The sequence below is a fragment of the Microcaecilia unicolor genome, chromosome 2, assembly GCF_901765095.1.
Source record: "Microcaecilia unicolor chromosome 2, aMicUni1.1, whole genome shotgun sequence".
Classification (NCBI taxonomy): domain Eukaryota; kingdom Metazoa; phylum Chordata; class Amphibia; order Gymnophiona; family Siphonopidae; genus Microcaecilia; species Microcaecilia unicolor.
This window is the reverse complement of record NC_044032.1, coordinates 629,420,021-629,441,346: the sequence shown is the minus strand read 5'-3', so window position 1 is coordinate 629,441,346 and position 21,326 is coordinate 629,420,021. Positions and strand designations below refer to the sequence as shown.

The following is a 21,326-nucleotide window of genomic DNA, read 5'->3' as shown; positions in this document are numbered from 1 at the left end:
AGTGGACAACATGAGAAGTGATCTACAAAAATTAGAAGAATGATCAAAGGTCTGGCACTTAAAATTTAATGCAAAGAAGTGCAGATTGATGCCCTTGGGGTATAGGACAACTCTGATAAGCACAAATCAGGAGAGGGACCTCGGGGCAACAGTAGTAAGAACATAAAAAGACTTCAAGTGGTTCAGAGGAAGGTGACAAAAATGGTATGGGTTTTATAAGAGGAGACTTGAAGACAAATACTCTAGAGGAAAGGAGGAACAGATGAGATATGATACAGATGCTTAAATATATTGAAAGATATTAATATACAAAAAGATCTTTTTCAGAGAGGGAATGGGTAGAGCTAGAGGACATGGTTTGAGGTTGCATGGTGGTAGATGTTAAACAGAACAGCAGATACAACTCTGGCTGTAATTAGTTGAATTTGCCATTTTTTCTAGAGGCTGATCAACGGTCAACAAAGTTGTACGAATTTGCTGAATGAAGAGTCTGCCACACTGGATGAAGACCAAGGGCGGAGTGCGGAGAAAAAAAGAAAAAGCATGTGATAACCCCCAGGCTTGGACATGGCAACACACTTTTTTGTATATTGACTTCATATATAAGCTATGCTGTGGCCAAATTGATGGCAAGCTGGATGAACTATACAGGTTTTCATCTGCCATCATTTACTGTGTTATTATTTAACACTGCTATCTTGGTGTTCTCTTTTCAACTACTTGTTATATAAAGCAAATTTCAAGATTTAAATAGTTTACCTTTTTCTGACATTTCTTTTTCTTCTTCCTTTTCTTCTTCTAGGTTAACATCTTTCTCCATCTCCTCCTTCTCTTGTTCTAGTTCTGCTTTGGTACTGCACTGAACTGAGTCAGCTTGCTTTTTCTTAACGTCTTCAAGAGTTTTCTAAGGCAGTCAAAAGTAATCTTTAGTTTCTACTCAAAGTGTTTTGTTTGCAAAACCCTATTTCTATGTTAACAGAATTTCTGCAAGAATGCCACTTGGAAACATGTACCAAAATGAAAAAGACCAGTATATCAGCCAACTAAATTAAATGCTAATAGATATTAAATGTTAATACTGATATTTCTAAGATGATGAAAGGAACCCTCATCCACCACCTACCCCAGCAGGATGACTTACTTAAGGGTGTCTTGCAAAGCTATCTTTCATTGGGTTCCCATCATACATCTCATCCTTTATTAAAATTTAATATTAGTGTTTTGTTTAGTTGGTTGATTCACTGGGCACTCGAAGCAAAAGAAAAGTGTGTGAGGATTTGTTTTTTACATGGAAACATGTCATATATAGAATCACTTCAAAACCATTATAGTTCTGATATATCAAAATATACAAAAATTGTCCCACTTACAAAAGGAAAAACAGTTACAAATCAGACAAAAAAAAAATCGAACCGACTTATAAAGCTAAAACAGTCACATTTGATCTGCTCATCACCATTGGCAAAAACCTTCCATATCACACAAATATCTTCTATAGGTCCATTTCAATTCATAAATAAACTTTCATAGTGTCCAAAAGTAAATATGCAAGCTTTAATTATATAGTTAACAAACACACTTATCTTCGCATACAATAAGTAAGCTAACTTCTCTGTATCCCTAGGATCTCACCAGTTAAAGAGTGATAAATCACCTGGATCAGATGGCGTATACCCCAGGGTACTGAAAGAACACAAACATGAAATTGCTGATCTGTTGTTAGTGATCTGTAACCTGTTATTAAAATCATCTGTAGTACCTGAATATTGGAGGGTGGCCAATGTAATGTCAAATTTTAAACAGGGTTCCGGGGTGACCAGGGAGATTACAGACCGGTAAGCCTGACTTCTAGCACTGGGGAAAATAATGGAAGCTATTATAAAGGATAAAATTACAGAACACATAGACAAATACGGTTTAATGGGACAGAGTCAGCATGAGTTCGGCCAAGGGAAGTCTTGCATCACCAATTTGCTTCATTTGTTTGAAGGTGTAAATAAAAATGTGGAAAAAGGTGAGCCAGTTGACCTAGTATATCTGGATTTTCAGAAAGCTTTTGACAAATTTCCTCATAAGAGACTCCTGAGAAAACTAAAAACTTACGGGATAGGAGGCAATATCCTTCTGTAGAATAGGAATTCGGTATTGGACAGAAAACAGAGGGCAGGGTTAAATAGCCATTTTTCTCAATGGAGGAGGGTGAACAGTGGAGTGCCACAGGGATCTGTTCTGGGACTGGTGCTGTTTAACATAATTATAAATGATCTGGAAAATGGGACGAGTGAGGTGATTAAAGTAGATGACACAAAACTATTCAAAGTAGTCAAAACACATGCAGATTGTGAAAAATTACAGGAAGACCTTAGGAAACTGGAAGACTGGGCATCCAAATGGCAGATGAAATTATGAACTTGTAAAAAGAACAGGCCAGTGTTACAATTATGACCCTGTAAATAGCTGTTGGAAGTAGCAGTGCAACTCTCCCTTCTGTGCAGAAAATTTCTCTGTTGGAATGTCCGGTAAATGCTCCATTTGCCAATGGAGGCAATAATCTGTGGGTATTTTTTTGGTGGGGGGTGGGTGGGTGAAGGAGAGTTAGAGATTCTCTGAGCTTTTGCTAGGATGCATTAAAATGAATCAATAAAATTCCCTCCTTCCTTTGACAAGATGTACAGTAGCTTTAAGTTTATAGGAAAAGTTAGAAGATTGACACACAAGCTAGAAAAATTGTCCAAAATTTTCAACCTGACACTAGTCTCTATGTACAGATTTCCTTTATTCTAAAATGGCTCTCTTTACTACTTTGGTGGGTGTGGGAATGTGATGTTCCAACACAAAATATTCTTGTACAAGGAAAAACTATGTTCTTACCTGATAATTTTCTTTCCTTTAATCATACCAAACCAGTCCAGACTAATGGGTTGTGTCCATCTACCAGCGGAAGGAGACAGAGAAAATAGTCCCAAGTAAACCGCCCCTTAAGGGTATCATGCAGCCTGGAAGGTTCAGTATTTAGAATAGCCAAGCAATGATGCTCTGAAGTCTAGAAGAAAACACAGTTAATACCAAACAGGCAAACTCTTGGAGCCAATATACAGAACCTCACTGTTCCTGCTTGGCCAAAGGAAACTGCAACCTCCCCTCACAGTAAAGTAAGCGGGAGGGAATGGTCCTTACTGAGCTTGCCCAAGCACATAGAGATCTACCCCTGAATCTGGGGAAAGAACTCCGTGATCTCAAGTAACAGGAGTCATACAGAGCTGGCACAAGAACAAGTGGCAGGAGATTGAATAGAGAAGATGAAGTAGGCAGTGCTGTAGGACATCCCACTGTATTGAAGCGTCATGGAACAGCCAGGGATACCTAAAGGAAACAACACTCTGACAGACTTTAGCCAGGGAGGGCATCTGGACTGGTCTGGTATGATTAAAGGAAAGAAAATTATCAAGTAAGAACATAATTTTTCCTTCCTTGTCATCTATACCAGACCAGTCCAGACTAATGGGATGTAGCAAAGCAGTTTCCCAAAGGGGGAGGGGGGGAAGAAAAGAAGAATGCAGAAGGTTGAAAAACGTCCTGAGCAAAAGAAAAATTATGTACTCCTGTCCTGAGAGTAGCAAAAGAAGCAGCAAAAGACACTCTTGCCACAGGACCCCCCTTGGAAGGAAGGCAACAGTCGTATCCGAGCAACAAGGAGAAGAACTGTCTCTCCTAGACCAGGATCCACTTCTCTGAACCCTGGCAGGACAAAGACTAACTCCCAAACCTGCCGGTCTGGCTTGAGTCCAAGATGGTCGGATGAAGCGACCCTAACAAGTACTAGGAGTACGCAACCCCACACTTCATAGAAGAAATGAAGCAAAGCCCAGGAAACACCCAGACCCGCGCCTAGTGAGAGAATCAAACTCCACAGAAGAAGAGATTCCAGAGTCAAGAGAACCAACTAACTGGAGCGCTAGCCTCTCTAGGAGAACCATGAAGAAAAGGGCAGCAGCATACCAGGGTACAACTGTAGAAAGAGAGTACCCCTCAACCAGCTCGCTCTGGACTTAGGGATGAAAGAACAGAGCCAAGAGAACAAAAGGAGACAAAAAGAAAGAGAGTCGAGAACCACACTGTGGAGAAAAGACCCCCAAGGTGCCAAGTAGCCACAAAAGGAGCAGAGAAGAATTCAAACTCCAGCAATGAAGAAGCTTCTCGCCAGCCACCAAGAGGCTATGGCAAGAAAAGGTGCCAGAGGAATGGTAGCCAACAGGAGACAAGACAACCTTGCCTAGCAATCTAAACTGCGAAATGCCACAGCTGCCGAGAAGTTACTGCATCCAACCCGCAGAAAAGAGCTGGGGTTGACCGACAAAGTGAAACAGTGCCCAACAGGCAAAGGTGAAAATACACTCCACAGTCAGAGACTGAACTGTGCTCAAGGGACAAAAACAAAGCTGCACTCATCAGAGTAGGATCCGTGCTCAACGAGAACAAACGGATTTGCACTCAAAGCACACAAACTGAGCCACACATCACGGGCAGAGAAAGAGTTGCACATCTCTGGAAAAGATAGAAATGCACTGAACAAGCAGAGAAGAAGCTGAGAGTAACAGACAGAGGATGAGCAGTGCCCCACTGAAAGAGCTGGATGTTAGAGGTGTAGGAGTATTTACCTGAGATCTCACCTTTGCTGGTCTTGGCCTATACAGCCATTGTTATAATAATATGGATTTTACAGCTTGTGGCCTGTATGCATCAGAAACCAGCTTGGTTACAAAAAGGAAAATTACTGCCGAGTGTACCATGATGACTTCCATCCAAAGAGATATTATTTGTTGCAAACTAGCCCAGTTATCTCCTGGGAAGACTGGAGGAGAGAGACACACATGGATCCAGGAGTATGGGATCAGACAGGGAGGTTTGCATGCCATCGATAACAGTTTCATGCCTACAACAAAGGACCTCATGACCATGAAGCTGACTAGACATTATTACACCATCTGTGATTGGTCCACAGGTATCATCTGACCCATGGATGCCAAAAAGTTGGAAGGAGGAAGAGAGAGGACCAGAAGACTGGCAGGAGGATAGACGGCTCGGAAAGAGCAAGAGACTGATTTCCTAAACACCAGTGAACTGTATACCTTGTAACAAACTCACAAGGTTAGCTCAGCTACACTATACGGCCTTACCTAATGACTGTGTCATCTGCATCCAGAATACAGATCTCGGACTTTATTCCTGGACTTACAGACTAGCTGAAGCTTCAGCTTGAGTAACATAGTAGATGACGACAGAGAAAGACCTGCATGATCCATCCAGTCTGCCCAACAAGATAACTCATATGTGCTACTTTTTGTGTATACCTGACCTTGATTAGTATCTGCCATTTTCACAGCACAGACCGTAGAAGTCTGCCCAGCACTAGCCCCGCCTCCCAACCACCAGCCCTGCCCCCCACCAGCTCTGCCACCCAATCTCCGCTAAGCTTCTGAGGATCCCTTCATTCTGAACAGGATTCCTTTATGTTTATCCCACGCATTTTTGAATTCCATTACCGTTTTCATCTCCACCACTTCCCGCGGGAGGGCATTCCAAGCATCCACCACTCTCTCCATGAAAAAATACTTCCTGACATTTTTCTTGAGTCTGCCCCCCTTCAATCTCATTTCATGTCCTCTAGTTCTACCGCCTTCCCATCTCCGGAAAAGGTTCGTTTGCGGATTAATACCTTGAGTCTCAGAGGAGGAATCCGCTTCTTTACCATTGGAAGTCTGCCACAGACGGCAAGGTGTGATAACAGGATATACTACCCATGGTCATGGGGATAATTAGTCCTTGGCTTTTGTTTGAGACAGATGGGTTTTATGTCATGACTTATGGTCTGTGAATTTAGCTGCGAACTATGTATTTGGCATAAGACGTGTGGTGTAAGTTCTCATAATAATCATTAGGATATCAGTATTGTGATTGGCTGTAGTGATTACTCATTTAGCTAGTCCATTAGGATAATCATATTTCATTATCTATATTTTGGTGGTAATCTATTTTTTATAGCAAGTTATTTTGTATTTTGCTTGGCATTTTGCTTCAGAACTATTTATACATATATTTCTTTACCTTATAAATAATATGTATTCCATCTGTGGCATTGTTCCTTTTTCCAGCTAGTTAGCCATTGGGCCAAAGAGGTAGGCTTCCCCTAGACACGAGTCCAGAATAATTGCTACTTAGTAGTGTTCTGTCAGCTAAGTACCTCAGGATATATATATATATATATATATATATTAGGAGTTGTCCTCCTAGATATATGTTCCCTACAGAGGTACCTGCAGAACTGAAGCTGCAGTAGCGATGGAACATTGCCAAAGGCGGGAAAATAAGTCAGGTAACAGGCAAGAGAAAGAAGGAAAAACAAAGTTTCTTCTTGTTTTTAAACAACCATCTTCACTAGTGACAGGAATAAATAAAGGTTTACCTCAGACGCAGAAAAGGATGGGAAAAAAAACAATGTTTCTTCTTCTTCCTTTTCTTTTTTTTGGTAAAAAACCTTCTTCACTAGTGACAGGAATTAAAAAAGGTTTACCTCAGAGGCAGAAAAGGAGGGAAAAACAAAGTTTCTTCACTAGTGACAGGAATAAATAAAGGCTTACCTCAGAGGCAGAAATTCAGATATACCTATCACCACAGAAGAGAAGAACCCCCACAGGGGAGACAAGTTACTCCATGCCACAATCAACCATCACCCTGCTATAAAGACAGCCAGAGGAGGTAGGGGAGGGGAGGGAACCAGGGTCACTGGATATCACTCTAGCTGGCAGATGAGGAACTCAGGACCACTGAGTATCATCTAAAACTAGCCACAACATGGCTACCAGCACACCCCTGGCTCCACTGTCAGCAGAAGAATCTGGGACAGGAGCTACCAGCCATCAATCCAGAACAGCTGCACATCCTGTACACCATCCGCTAGGAGACAGAGAAAATACTGAACATTCCAGGCTGCACGATACCCTTAAGGGGTGGTTTACTTGGAACTATTTTCTCTGTCTCCTGCCGCTGGTAGATGGCCACAATCCATTAGTCTGGACTGGTCTGGTATAGATGACAAGGAAGCTTTGTTACAGTGCTGCTTTAAAATTATGTGGCTAGTGTGAAAACATACAGCATGATAGGTCTGAAGAGACATATAAATGTAAAACATGTAGCATATGTAAATCCATGCAGACTATATGGCTTGATGGAAAAAAATGCCAGGTAGTTGTGACCTGGCTTGGCCACTGTTTGAAAATGGGATACTGTGCTAGATGGGCCACTGGTCTGACCCAGTATGGCCACTCTTATGAATCAACTGTATAAAGACGTGGTAGTAATAAGCACCAACTGCATTAAGGTGTACCCTAATGGAGCTGGTTTTCAAACCTGACTCAAATGTAAAAAAGTATTCATGTATTCAAGCAATTTTTGTATGGGACAGGTAAACTGAATTAAAACAAAACCAAAAAAAGAAAAAAAACCCACCTTTTTTATTTGACTAATATAATACATTTTTGAAGGCAGTGTCGCCTTCTTCAGATCAGAAATGAGCAAGAGATGACAATATCAGAATATATAAGTGAAACATAAAAGCATTTCAAGAAAGTCCCATGGGGAAAGGTGGTGGTGGTGTGTATGTGTGTGTTTGGGGTGGGGGGGTGTTGAGAATCAGGGAGAAATAGATGGGTAATCAGAAGGTTAAAAAGTAGTATGATTTTATGGTTTATAGTGTAATAGCAAACACAGATATTCAATATCTCTTTTGCTGGTGTATGGGACAGTAAAAGAGGTTGAGGCTAAACAATCACACTAAACAAGCAAACATCCACCATTTAAAATTATGAGACCTTGGAGAGAGGGAAGCTGTTGAGATGGCATTGAGATTGAATGCAGAGTTGTTTACTCTAGGATCTGAAGTCTGCTACTTACTTGAACCTTGAGGCTGACCAATGGGGATCACAAGCAGAAAAGTAATCATCTTCCCACTAAGGCTGATTCTTCTGTGCTGTAGACCTTGTATTCTTTTGTGTACCATTCACTTAAGTGTTACTCTGGAGGACAGATGGGGCATTGGAGGGCCCAATTTTGCTGAGAAAGCTGAGTTCTCATTTTGCCTGGAAGATCACAAGATTCTCCGGAAGCTTGGATGTGGAGCTGGCACTGAAGCACTGGATACTACTGTAGAAGTTGAAATGAGTCAGCAGCAGGATATCCTTAGTGAGGTAGCTTTGGTGGTGATGGCTCCTTCTCAACTCATTGCCAAAAACTCTGATGTAGCCATTGCTATAGATGGGAGTGTGTCTGCTGGGATTTAGAGGTTTTTTTTTTCTATTAGGACTCCAGGCAGTGAAGCTAACATTTTGATCAGAAGGCTTTGGGGCACCCGAGTAGTTCTTAAGGTGGATTGTGCTATTTCCAATATGGAGACCTGCCACAGCCACCTCAAGGGAGACTACGGGGAGCTATTTTTGTGCCTCCATCACCCCTGAGCTCTATGCAACTGCACTGCTCACACAGCCCTTGGGCCAGCCCTGCATATAGCTAAGCAAAATCAGGTATGGTGGTGAATGCCATCATCAAACTGGCCAAATTTGTTGGCCAATTGATCTCTGAAAGCCATTAGAACAATCCATAATGATCTCAATTCCAGGAAATTTATCTGGTGGGACCATGGACCCTGAGTGTGGAACTCATTTACATGAATCCCCCCCCCCCCCCCCCGAGTGTTTTCTCCTTCCAAATTCCACAGTATCAACTGCCTTTTGCCAATTGGATTACACCGTCCACCAGGACAGATTCCCAAAAAGCCTTTATTAAAGATATGATGTTCTGCAGACTAAGTAGCTTGAGTCCATTGTTTCCTCATTCTACAATATAACAGCTAAATTTAAGCACCATTTGTGCGCCTATATTATAGAATACTAACACTTATGTGGGTAGGTGTACATTTGCATATGTAAGCATTAGGTGCATGTTCAGTGCTGTTCCATAAGTGATGCTGCAAATTGCTTAGTGCATAAATGCAAAGGGTGCATTCACAGAGAAGCAGCATAGGTGGCACCAACAATTACACACATAATTTACATGATACTGTAAGTTACACGGTAAAGTGTTGCATTTAGGCACACACACTTATGTCTATTATTGACATGCTATAAGTGGCACGACTTTAATGTAGACACATGGGTGCCGGCACCCAGATGCCATAATAAAATTAGCGTTCATCATGCTGCGTTTGGGCACCTACCTTGAGGCACCGAGTTACAGAATTGCTCCTGTGTGTGTAAGATTCACCGAGTTTGTCTCATTTTGAGATATGCCAGGGTATTACATACACTTTTGAGGACGTATGGCCCAGTATGGCTGTGTCTTTTGTGCTGTGTGGTAAATCTGACCCTTGACAAAAATAGCGCATCACAAAAACAAAAGGTCTACTAGTATACAAAATTCTTTATTGAAAGATGTAAGCAAAATAGCATTTCAAAAACATAAGTATATTAAAACATGAATCAAATGACAAACCTGGAATATAAACAAACTATATATACAAGCAATGAGTATGGTGGCTGCATGCTGAAAATGTCTTTGACTGATGCTTTGCTGTCTCCTGTTCTCATAACTATAGTTTAAGCTAAAAATGTCATGATGCCCCAAGCACAAATCATGGTCAAAAGAGGACTATTCTGTTATTTAAGGCATTTTAAGGGAACTCCTGATGGCATAATAGACTAGGGCAAGTATAGCAATACACTATAAACAGATTAAAAAAATGAGTCTGCTGGAAAACAGAGGCATTTCACTAATTCAGTGGTTAACAGGCAGGCATTTAATAAGTACTACTACTATTTATCACTTCTATAGCACTACAAGGCATACACAGCGCTGTACACCATACACGAAAAGACAGTCCCTGCTCAAAGAGCTCACAATCTAAATAAGACAGGCAAACAGAACAATTAAGAGGCAAGGGAATTAAAGAGGTGGGGTACAGGGCAAGTGAGTAAAGGTTAGGAGTCACAAGCAATGTGTCAAATAGGTGGCCTTTTAGCCTGGACTTGAAAACGGCAAAAGACAGGGCTAGATGTACAGGCTCGGGAAGTCTATTCCAGGCATGAGGGCAGCGAGATAAAAGGAACGGAGTCTGGAATTAGCAGTAGAGGAGAAGGGGACAGACAAGAGAGATTTATCTACAGAGCGGAGTATCTGAGGGGGGGTTTAGGGAGGGTCAAGAGTTGAGAGGTACTGGGGAGCGGCAGAGTGAATGCACTTATAGGTCAGTAAGAGAAGTTTCAATTGAATGCGAAAACGGATAGGGAGCCAGTGAAGTGACTTGAGGAGAGGGCTAATGTGAGCATAGCGACTTTGTTCCTTGCCTCATTTTCCGCCAATGTGAAACAGTATTTGCAGAACACAAATCAAAACAGCTTAAGGTGGGTCAATACAGATTGCCCTAGTTCTATTGTATCAAAATTATGGCTGGCCTAAACATACAAGCTAGGATAAGACACACCAACCAGGGACCATAAGTGCTTCTACTGGTACCCTCCATACCCTGCTCATGAACACACAGCCTCACATATTGCTGTAATAGCAAGCGTATTTGACTGCCCTCACACTGTCCTCCCCCCCTCTTGCAGTCTGGCATCCTGCCTTCAGACTTGTTGTTGAAGTCACTGGCTACGGCAGCAATTTGTGCGGGTTTTACTGGGACTGGCTCTGGAGCTTTCCATCTCCAGCATACCACCCTTTATACATGCTGTACATCTGGCGTCAAAAAGCTGTGCATTCGTGAACAATATGGAAGTGCAGCAGAAAGGTCAGATAATAAAACAGAGAAGATGAAAAAGCCTGCACCAGTGAGAATTGCCTGATTGGGTCATTTTGTCGGAAGAAAGGGTGGGGTTAATATATCGGGCCATTTTGTTGGGGGCTTTTGTGTTAGGGTTTTTTTTTTGTCAGGGTTATTTTGTTTCTGAGTTTTTTGAGCCAGTACCAGTTTTTTATAGGGTATGTGGAGAGGGAGGGTGGGAGGTGGGTTGTTTTTTGTAATGAAAAAATACATTTTTTCTTGGTTTGTAATGAGAGTTGTTACTGGATTAATGGTTATGTTACCTTTTTGCAATGGAAAATATTTAATAAAAATTTACTGAAGCAAAAAAAAAAAAAAAAATCATCATTAGATTACTGCAGTGGTTCTCAGCCCAGCCCCTGGGACAAATAGCCAAGATATCCATATTGAATATGAATATTTTCCTACAAGGGAGACAGTGCATGCAAATCTCTCTCATGCATACTCATTTTAGATATCCTGAAAACTTGACTTCTGTAGAATGCAGCAGTAAGGTTACTAAGCAAAATTCATAAGGCTGAACATTATCACCCCTTACTCCATTGATCACTCATTGATTGGAGAGCAAAGTTTAAAATTCTGATGGTAGTGCTTAAAGGGGAGACCAGTGATCTGCTTAAAAGCTAAGTAGCTTTTCGATTGTAGTCATACTTGAAAAACTAAAAATATTGCAAAACTAAAAAATATTGTGATTAAATGGAAGGTTTGTTAGCCTGTGATGCATCAAAAACAGGTTTGACAAATTTACACCTGTATAAATCTGAGGCTTGTCCTTCCTATTGAATAAGATCATTTAAAATTTTGTGGTCTATTGACCTTTTGAACACAAATGCAGTGAAGTGTTTTCAATTATTGTGCTTAAAGACTTGCATGGTTTAGCCCCTTTGTATTTTCAGGCAACATTACTCCCATATAATCCCATGCATAACGTTCAACCAGCTAGCTAATTCAAGCTAGGGCCTTTTATGTGCAGCCCCGACATTATAGAATGCTGTATCTGAAGTTTTACAACTTGAAGATGATTTAAGTATTCTGCAAGAAACTAGGCCACTCTTTGAATAAGCATATTCTGCCGTTTAGTAAATAGTACAGTGCACTGATAGCATATACTGAGCTTGTAGTGTGTTTTTCTTTTTACATTTTTTAATTACATTATAGTAACATAGTAAGTTATGTTACTATAATGTAATGGATGTACTATAATTACATTATAGTAACATAGTAAGTGACAGCAGATAAAGACCTGAATTGTTCATCCAGGCTGCCCAACAGTCTCATTCATTCTCAATTCTAGATTGAACCAACAATGAACGTGGTATTATATACTTTATCATGGTCTTTCTTTGTTGTTGGGACATAGCTCCGTAGAAGTCCGCTTGGCTCTATCCTTATGTTCCAAATACAGGAGCTGCTGTCAAAGCCTATTCAAATCCATCTTGTCATTTGCAGGACACTGTCCTCACGTTCCAAATTATTGGAATTTCTGTCGAAGCACTCTACAGCCCAGACTGCTATATGCAGGACTCAAGACCGTACAAGCCAGCCCAGCACTGACCTTAGTCGATATAGCCAGAGTTGCCATCTAAGCACCACTTGACATGCAAACACATATGCAAACCTTTAAACTTTTTTTTTTATACCATTCATTTTCTAATTAGAGATCCCCTGTGTTCATCCCATGCCACCTTGAATTCTGCCACAGTTCTAGTCTCCACCACCTTCCTCGGGAGGGCATTCCAGGCATCAACCACCCTTTCCATGAAAAAGAATTTTCTGACATTACTCCTAAGTTTACCACCTCGCAACCTCAAATCATGCTCTCTAGTTATACCATTTTCCCTTCACTGGAAAATATGTTTCTATATTAATATCTTTCAAGTATTTAAACACTAGGAAAAAAGGCCCGTTTCTGACAGAAATGAAACGGGCGCTAGCAAGGTTTTCCTCGGAGTATGTGTGTTTTACAGAGTGTGTGTGAGAGTGAGTGTGTGATGCAGAAAGAGTGAATGTGTGACTGTGTGAGACAGAGAGAGTGAGACTATGTGCAAGTGTGTGTGTGTGTGTGAGAATGGGAGTGTGTGCCAGGGGCCCCCTCCCTCCCAGTTTCAGGGTCCTCCCCCCCTGCAAGGTCCAGTGTCCGCTCTCCCTCCCTCCCACCCACCCAGTCCCAGGGTCGTTTTCCCCCCCTCCCCCAGTTTCAGGGTCCGCCTGGCCCCCCTCCAAGTTCCAGGGTCAGCCCCCCTCCAAGTTCCAGGGTCCGCTGTCCCTCCCTCCCTCCCACCCACCCACCCTGTTCCAGGGTCGTTTCCCCCCTCCCTCCCAGTTTCTTGGTACCCCCTCCCTCCCTCCATCCCAGTTTCTGTGTCCATCTGGCCCACCTCCAAATTAGTTGCAGCGTCGTTGCCCCCCCCCTCTCCTTCCCTCCCTGTTCCAGGGTAGTTGCCCCCTCTCTTTCCCTCCCCTCCAGCCACCCACCTGCAACGTGGCTGAAGTGAAGGGTTTTTTTTCCTTTATGTTCGTCACTCTGTAACCATCTCTATCGGCCCTGCCCTCGTGCCTCTGATAGGTCCGCCGCCCTCAACGTCAAAACGTGATGACGTCGAGGGCGGCGGACCTATCAGAGGCGCGAGGGCGGGGCCGAGAGAGATGGTGACAGAGCGACGAACCTAACGATCCTAACGAACCCTTCACTTGAAGCAACGGAGTCAGCTTCAGAACGTTGAAGGTGCCTTTTATTATAGTAGAGATCTGTAACATATCTCCCTGTCCCTCCTCTAGGGTATACATATTTAGGTCTTCCAGTCTCTTCTTGTACGTCATTTGGCAAAATCCCCATATCATTTTTGTTGCCTTCCTCTAGATCGCTTCAAGTCTTCTTATATTTTTAGCAAGATACAGCCTCCAAAACTCAACACAGTATTCCAGGTGGGGCCTCACTAACGACTTGTACAGGGGCATCAACACCTCCTTTTTTCTGCTGATTACACCTCTCTCTATACAGCCTAGCATCCTTCTGGCTATGGCCACCGCCTTGACACACTGTTTTGTCATCTTCAGATCCTCAGATACTATCACCCCAAGGTCCCTCCTCCCTGTCTGTGCATATCAGCCTCTCACTGCCTAACACATATGTCTCCCTTGGATTTCTACTCCCTAAGTGCATCACTATGCAATTCTTTGCATTGAATTTTAATTTCAAAACATTAGACCATTCTAACTTTTGCAGATCCTTTTTCATGTTTCCCACTCCTTCTGGGGTGTCCACTTTGTTAAAAATCTTGGTATCACCCACAAAAAGGCAAACTTTACCTTCGAACCCTTTAGCAACGTTGCCCACAAATATATTGAACACAATCGGCCCCAGCACTGATCCTTGAGGACTTCACTACTCACCTTTTCTTCCTCCAAGTGAATTCCATTAACCGCCACACTCTGGTGTCTGTCTATCAACCAGTTCCTAATCCAGTTCATGATTTTGGGTCCTAAATTCAGCCTGTCAAGTTTATTCAAGAGCCTCCTATGAGGAACCGTGTCAAAGGCTTTACTGAAATCTAAGTTATGTTTTTAAAAAAATCTTATTACGCCATGTTATTTTGTAAGAGCAACAGATAAGGGAATAAGACCTGATCTAATAAAAAAAAAAGGTTTTATATACTTCATGTAATCTGTCAGTAGAACATAACAAAATGACAAAATTTGGCCTCAAAACTCCAAAATACTGCTATAAAGGCAGTTATTTCTATAAAGAGTCTCAATTCTCATCAAAGGCCTGTATCACCTAGAAAAAAGAGCAGGAGAAAACTGCAAAAAATAGAGACATGTCTGTTCCAAAAAACCAGGTGAAATACAAAGCATAAGCTCAAAACACACACAAAACTTAAAGGAGTCTTCAGTTCTGCTAGCAACCCCCCCCCCCCCCCCCAAAAAAAAAAATAAAGTGGTTTTTTTTAGAAAATTTGTCTTGATGTTATTTTTTAAGCCACTTATCTGCAGATAGGTGAAATATAAAGAAAGTGTGCACACTATTTCAGAGATTATAAAAATTTAGCAACATATAAACTAATAAGTACTCAGGAATCACAGAGTGCACAAGGGCCAAACAAGAATCCAGTTAATATCTGTCATAACCTAGCTAACACACTACTGCTTTAATATGAAGGGATAATGTACAAAATCCGTTTAGTTTTACCTTTCTTGGCCAACAGAATGCTATAATCAGTCCTAATGGTAATCCTGTAGTCAGAATGTAAATAATCCAAAGCCATGGGCGTTCTTCTGTAGCAGTCAGCAGTTGACCAAATATGCCAGGCTAAGAAAAAAAATAAACAAAAAACCTCAAGTAAACTAACTTTATCATTGTTTTTTCTTACATCTCAGTAGAGCCAGAATAATAAACAGGTTTTTTTAAACACTGCACGTCTAAACTGCAATCTCATTTTCTAAGGGAAGCTCCCATGGATATAATCAAGGTTGGAAAGAATCAGGGTACACTTATACCTGCATACTATTATGCATGGTAAAGTATGTGCACAAGTTTCAAAAATAAAATCTTCCCACCCGATATTCAGTTGTGATAGATAGCAGATGATTCAAATGCAGTCCCTCATGGTTGAATTACACCACTATATTCAGTATCGGTATCCAGGTATCTGCTGGCGCAGAATAACTAGATATAATAGACAACAGTGCTAGAAGTTACTCAGATGTACCAGATATTCTCCAAGGGCAGCAGGTCAATTATTTTCACATGTGGGTGATGTCATTCACAGAACCCAGTGCAGAAACGCAGACTAGCATACTATCCCTTTAAGAGCTTGAGGCAGTGCTCCCACGGCACATTTGTGGATGCCTGCCCAAGTGACTTGCAAGCATGGGACCAGCAGGGCAATAATACAGTCAAAAACTAAATTCTACTCCTAGGGGAGGTGAGAGGGTATGTGAGAATAATTGGCCTGCTATCTTCAGAGAAAGCGAAGATACTTACCTGTAGAAGGTATTCTCCGAGGACAGCAGGCTGATTATTCTCACAGATGGGTCAACGATCCGCATCGACCTGGGAATCACCATAATGCATAGCAAAAAAAGAAAGTTTTGCTAGAGCCTTCTGGCAAAAGTGCAGTGCAGCACCGCGCATGTGCGGACTGCCTTCCCGCCAGTCACGCAACCGTGCTCCTTAGTTAAGTCCAAAAGTAAAAAAAAATAAAACAACTCCACAGGGAGGTGGGCGGGATTGTGAGAATAATCAGCCTACTGTCCTCGGAGAATACCTGCTACAGGTTAAGTACCTTCGCTTTCTCCGAGGACAAGAAGGCTGCATTATTCTCACAGATGGGGTATCCCTAGCATCCAGGCTCAGCCAAAATAATAACATTGGTCAATTGGGCCTCGCAACGGCGAGGACATAACATAGATTAACCTGAAACTATATACAAAGTAGCTGAGAGCGCAGCCTGGAACAGAATAAAATGGGCCTGTGGGGTGGAGTTGGATTCTAAACCCCAAACAGATTCTGCAGCACCGACTGCCCAACCCGACTGTTGCGTCGGGTGTCCTGCTCAAGGCAGTAATGAGATGTGAATGTGTGGACTGAAGACTATGTCAAATCTTTGCAAATCTCTTCAATAAAGGCTGACTTTAACATTATGAGCCGTGACATGGCCCTCCAGAATCAGCCCAGCTTGGGCATAAGTGAAAGAAATGCAATCTGCTAGCCAATTGGAGATTCTGCGTTTTCCGATGGCGACTCCCCTCCTGTTGAGATTGAAAGAATCAAACAAAAGGGCGGACTGTCTGAAGGGCTTTGTTCGCTCCATGTAAAAGGCCAATGCTCTCTTGCAGTCCAAGGTGTGCAAGCTCTTTTCACCAGGGTGGGCATGAGGATGGGGAAAAAATGTTGGCAAGACAACTGACTGGTTCAGATGGAACTTCGACACCACCTTCGGCAGGAACGTAGGATGCGTGCAGAGAACTACTCTGTTGTGATGAAATTTAGTATAAGGTGCATCCACTACTAGGGACTGAAGTTCACTGACAGTACGATCTGAAGTTAACAGCCACCAAGAAAATGACCTTTCAGGTCAAGTACTTCAGATGGCAGGAATTCAGTGGCTCAAAAGAAGCTTTCATCAGCTGAGTGAGAACGACGTTGAGATCCCATGATACTGGTGGAGGTTTGCCAGGGGGCTTTGACAAAATCAAACCTCCCCTAAAGTGAACAACTAAAGGCTGTCCAGAGATAGGCTTACCTTTTACATGGTGATGATAAGCACTGATTGCACTAAGGTGAACCAGAGATACCATCCTGAACTTTTCTCCTACCAGGAATTTGTTCAGGGCCCTTAGGTCTAGGATGGGATGCATTCCCCCTGTCCTTTTCTGCACAAGGAAGTACCTGGAATAGAATCTCTGTCCTTCCTCCCCTGGTGGAACGGATTCGACCACACAGGCCTTTAGAAGGGTGGAGAGTTTCTCTACAAGTACCTGCCTGTGCTGAGTGCTGAATGAATGAGCTATTGTTGGGAATTTGGAGGTTTGGAGATCCAATTGAGGGTGTATCTGAGACGGACTATTTGAAGAACCCACCAGTCGGACTTTATAAGAGGCCACCGTTGGTGAAAATATTTTAGCTCCCCCCCCCGCCCCCGACCGGTAAGTCGCCTGGGATGGATACTTTATTGCGCCTATGCTCTGCTGGAGCCAGTCAAAAGCTCGCCCCTTGCTTTGACTATGGAGCAGCAGGGGCCTTAGGTGCACGCTGTTGACGTTAATAAGCGCAATGGGGCTGAACCTGGGCAGTCTGCTGAGTTGCAGGAGTGTACCTATGCCTAGAATAGTAGTAGGGACCACGCTGTGGCTTGCCAAAAAACCTCCTAAATGAGGAGGTGGATGTAGAAGGCGTCCGGCAGGAGAGAGAAAAGATGGTATCAGTGTGTTTCTTGATCTAGTCAGCAACCTCTTCAACATTCTCTCCAAAAAGGTTATCCTCCCAGCAAGAGGTATCCGCCAACCTCTGCTGAACAGAATGTTCCAAGTCAGAAACACAAAGCCAGGTGAGTCTGTGCATTGCTATACTTTGGGCAGAGATCCTGGATGCCACATCAAGAGGAGAAATTTCGACATGCCTTCTGCTGCTTGACCAACTGGTGAAAAGGCTCGGCCTGCTCCGAAGTGAACATATCGACCAAGTCTGACAGCTATCTCACTGTTTTACGAGTAAACACTTGTGAAGAGCTGGTATGACTGTATACGGGAGATCAGCATTGAAGCCTGGTACATCTTCCTCCCAAAAGAATCCAGGGTTCTAGCTTCTCTATAGTCTCTAGTTCTCCTGGCTCTTTTGAGAGTGGTTTCCACTACCATCGAGTTGTGCGGCAACTGAGGCCTTACAAACCCAGGGTCACTATGGATCCAGTATTGGGTGTCAATCTTCTTGGGCACAACAGGGACCAACAGACGGGACGCCTAGTTCCTGACGAGGACTTCCTCAAAAACCTCATGCAGAGGAGCCATCACACCCTCCTTAGGAGGAGATGTGTAGTCCAGGACCTTGACAGCATCTTGGCCTTGGGATCATCCTCCACCTCCAAAGGAAATGCAATGGTGTCAGCAATTTCCTTGACAAAAGATGGGAAAGAAAGGCTCTCTTCTGGAGAGCATCTCCTTTCAGGTGGCGGGGAGGGCTCAGAGGGGATCCCATAAGACTCATCAGAGGAAAAGTATCTGGAATCCTCCTCTGATTCCCATGAGCGCTCCTCCTCGATGTCAGACAGAAGTTCCCTATGGGATGTCCGAGACTGAACCTGCCTCAATGCCAAGGAGCCATGTCCTTGAGAGCGGTGTCGGGAAACCGGCTCCTGCCTTGACTCCGGCGAAGCTTCCTCTACCGATGTCAAGGGGGTACTGGCATGGGTAGCATTCGATACTGGGGCTGCACGGCAGACTGAGGGCCAGGCGAGGCAGTAGCGGAAGGTATGGCAGGCACAAGCACCCCCGATACCTTTGCACATTGCTGCATAAGGCCATCCAGCAGCTCAGAGAGCAAGGTCAAGATGCGCTCATCGAGGGCCGATATCAGGAAAAGCAGGGGTTCTGTCTAGGGCATAGGTTGCAGAACTGCTGGGGCCAATACTGGAGCAGGATCTTGGCTGCTTGGAGACAATCGCATTGGTGCCTGCTATATGGAGAGAGAGCGGCTCTTCTGGCGCTGACGCTTCTCGGGTGCAGAGTCTCTTGACACCCCAGAGTTCCCAGCACCATGTATCGAGGATGATCGATGACAGTGCTTCTTGGCCTTCGCCTGAAGCATGTCACCCAAGCTCCTCGGTGCTGAGGATGTTGAATCCTCACGTTGCCTCGGGGTTGGGTCTGACGATGGACAGTCATATGGGGGGGCCTGCACAACAGGAGGCCTTGAGACAGGTGGAGACCCACTTGACGCCTCACAGCTTCCAGTGCCTAAAGGTCTCGAAACAGCCATGCTTACGAAGGCTCATGATGCCAATGCAATGCTCGACGTCGATGCTGATGCCTCCGAAATCGATGCCGAGGAACCGGACCCGGCTCCAAAAATCTTCTCTCATTGAGCCTCTCGGGAAACCTGCACAAAAAAGAAGGGAAGAACTAGACTGTAGTCAGGGCCTAAAACTGGCCTGTGACATCGAAGATAAAGGAAACGTAAAAGGCAAAACTTGCTAAGAAAATATGGGTGGGTTTGAAAAGTTTAAAAAAAACCCACAATGAAAAAAGAAAGAAAAATAGCCGAAAGACACTCAAAAAGCTCTTTAGACCGGATGTGTGGAGAGACTGCTCCTCACACGGAAAGAAAAGAACTAAGGGGACCACTTTCACGCGACAGGTGGGAAGGCACTCGTTCATGCGCAGTGGAGCATGGCTCGCACTTCACAAAGCTCTAACTTTTTACTTTGGCATAAATGCCGGATCAGGCAATGCGAATCGGCGTCTATCCACTTGTGAGAGTATGCAAGCCTGCTTGTCCTCAGAGATTATCAATTACAAATAATTACAAAAACAAAACAAAAAGCAAAATAAACAGGGAAAAAAAGTCACCCATTAGAAAACTATGGGCCTCTTTTACCAAACCACACTAGTGATTCCTGTGCTGCAGTATCGACCAAGCCCATTCAAGAAGAATGGGCTTTGGCGGGATTGCCGCACTGGGAATCGCTACAGTGGTTTAGTAAAAGGGGACCTATGTAAAGAAAATACAATTAAGGTCCTTAAAAAGAAATATGGAGAGCCAGGGAGACAATCCAAGGAAATCATAAGGAAATACAGAGTATCAAAAACTTGCTAATTTCCCTGCCATTAAACATAAATGTCTCTTCATACACTTTTAACTACCAGAGGAAGCTGGTTTGGCTTCTACATCATTATATTTCTTAGGTTTTTCTTCATAAACTTGAACTCCATCAAATGTAATAGATCATAAGAACATAAGAGTAGCCATACTGAGTCAGACCAATGGTCCATCTAGCTCAGTATCCTGTTTTCCAAACAGTGGTCAAGCCAGGTCACAAGTACCCAGCAGAAACCCAAATGTGGCAACACTCCATACTACAAATCCCAGGGCAAGCAATTGCTTCCCATGTCTGTCTCAACAGTATAGACTTTTCCTCCAGGAATTTGTCCAAACCTTTTTTAAACCCAGATACATTAACCGCTGTTACCACATCCTCCGGCAAAGAGTTCCAGAGCTTAACTATTCGTTGAGTGAAAAAATATTTCTTCCTATTTGTTTTAAAAGTATTTCCATGTAACTTCCTCAAGTGTCCCCTAGTCTTTGTACTTTTGGAACTAGTAAAAAATTGATTTACTTCTACTCGTTCTACACCACTCAGGATTTTGTAGACCTCAATCATATCTCCCCTCATCCGTCTCTTTTCGAAGCTGAAGAGCCCTAACCTCTTTATCCTTTCCTTATACATGAGGAGTTCCATCCCCTTTATCATTTTGGTTGCTCTACTTTGAACCTTTTCTAATTCCGCTATATGTTTTTTGCGATACGGATACCAGAACTGAACGTAATACTCAAGGTGCGGATGCACCACGGAGCGATACAAAGGCATTATAGTATTTTCCGTCTTATTCACCATCCCTTTCCTAATAATTCCTAGCATCCTGTTTGCTTTTTTGGCAGCAGCCGCATACTGAGCAGACTTCAGTGTATTATGTACAACGACACCTAGATCATAAAACATATTCGTCACTCAAATAAGTAAACATTTTCTACAGAATTTAAGAGAAATATACCCAAAGCCCTGGGCCTAAATTTTATAAATTCTTAACAAATCTCTTGATTTTTTAGGAGATAGTTGGGTAAACACAGCCAACACTCCCATGGAAAAGTGTGGACTTTTTGTTAAATACAGAAAACACCCTTTCTCTGTCAGAGATTCTATTAAAGATCACCACACTTCCTCTGTAATTGGACTCCAAA

At 43.0% G+C, this 21,326-nt stretch overlaps 1 protein-coding gene across 1 annotated transcript in view; it reads right to left on the bottom strand.

The window, feature by feature from the left end:
• The window catches only part of CLGN (calmegin), a 350,951-nt gene that overhangs the window by 34,765 nt on the left and 294,860 nt on the right, over nucleotides 1-21,326 (bottom strand). The window contains exons 12-13 of the mRNA XM_030191707.1: nucleotides 15,060-15,179; nucleotides 760-904 (exon numbers count right to left, since the gene is read on the bottom strand). Of these exons, the coding sequence (XP_030047567.1) occupies nucleotides 760-904; nucleotides 15,060-15,179 (265 nt within the window). The remainder of the gene's footprint in view (nucleotides 1-759; nucleotides 905-15,059; nucleotides 15,180-21,326) is intronic.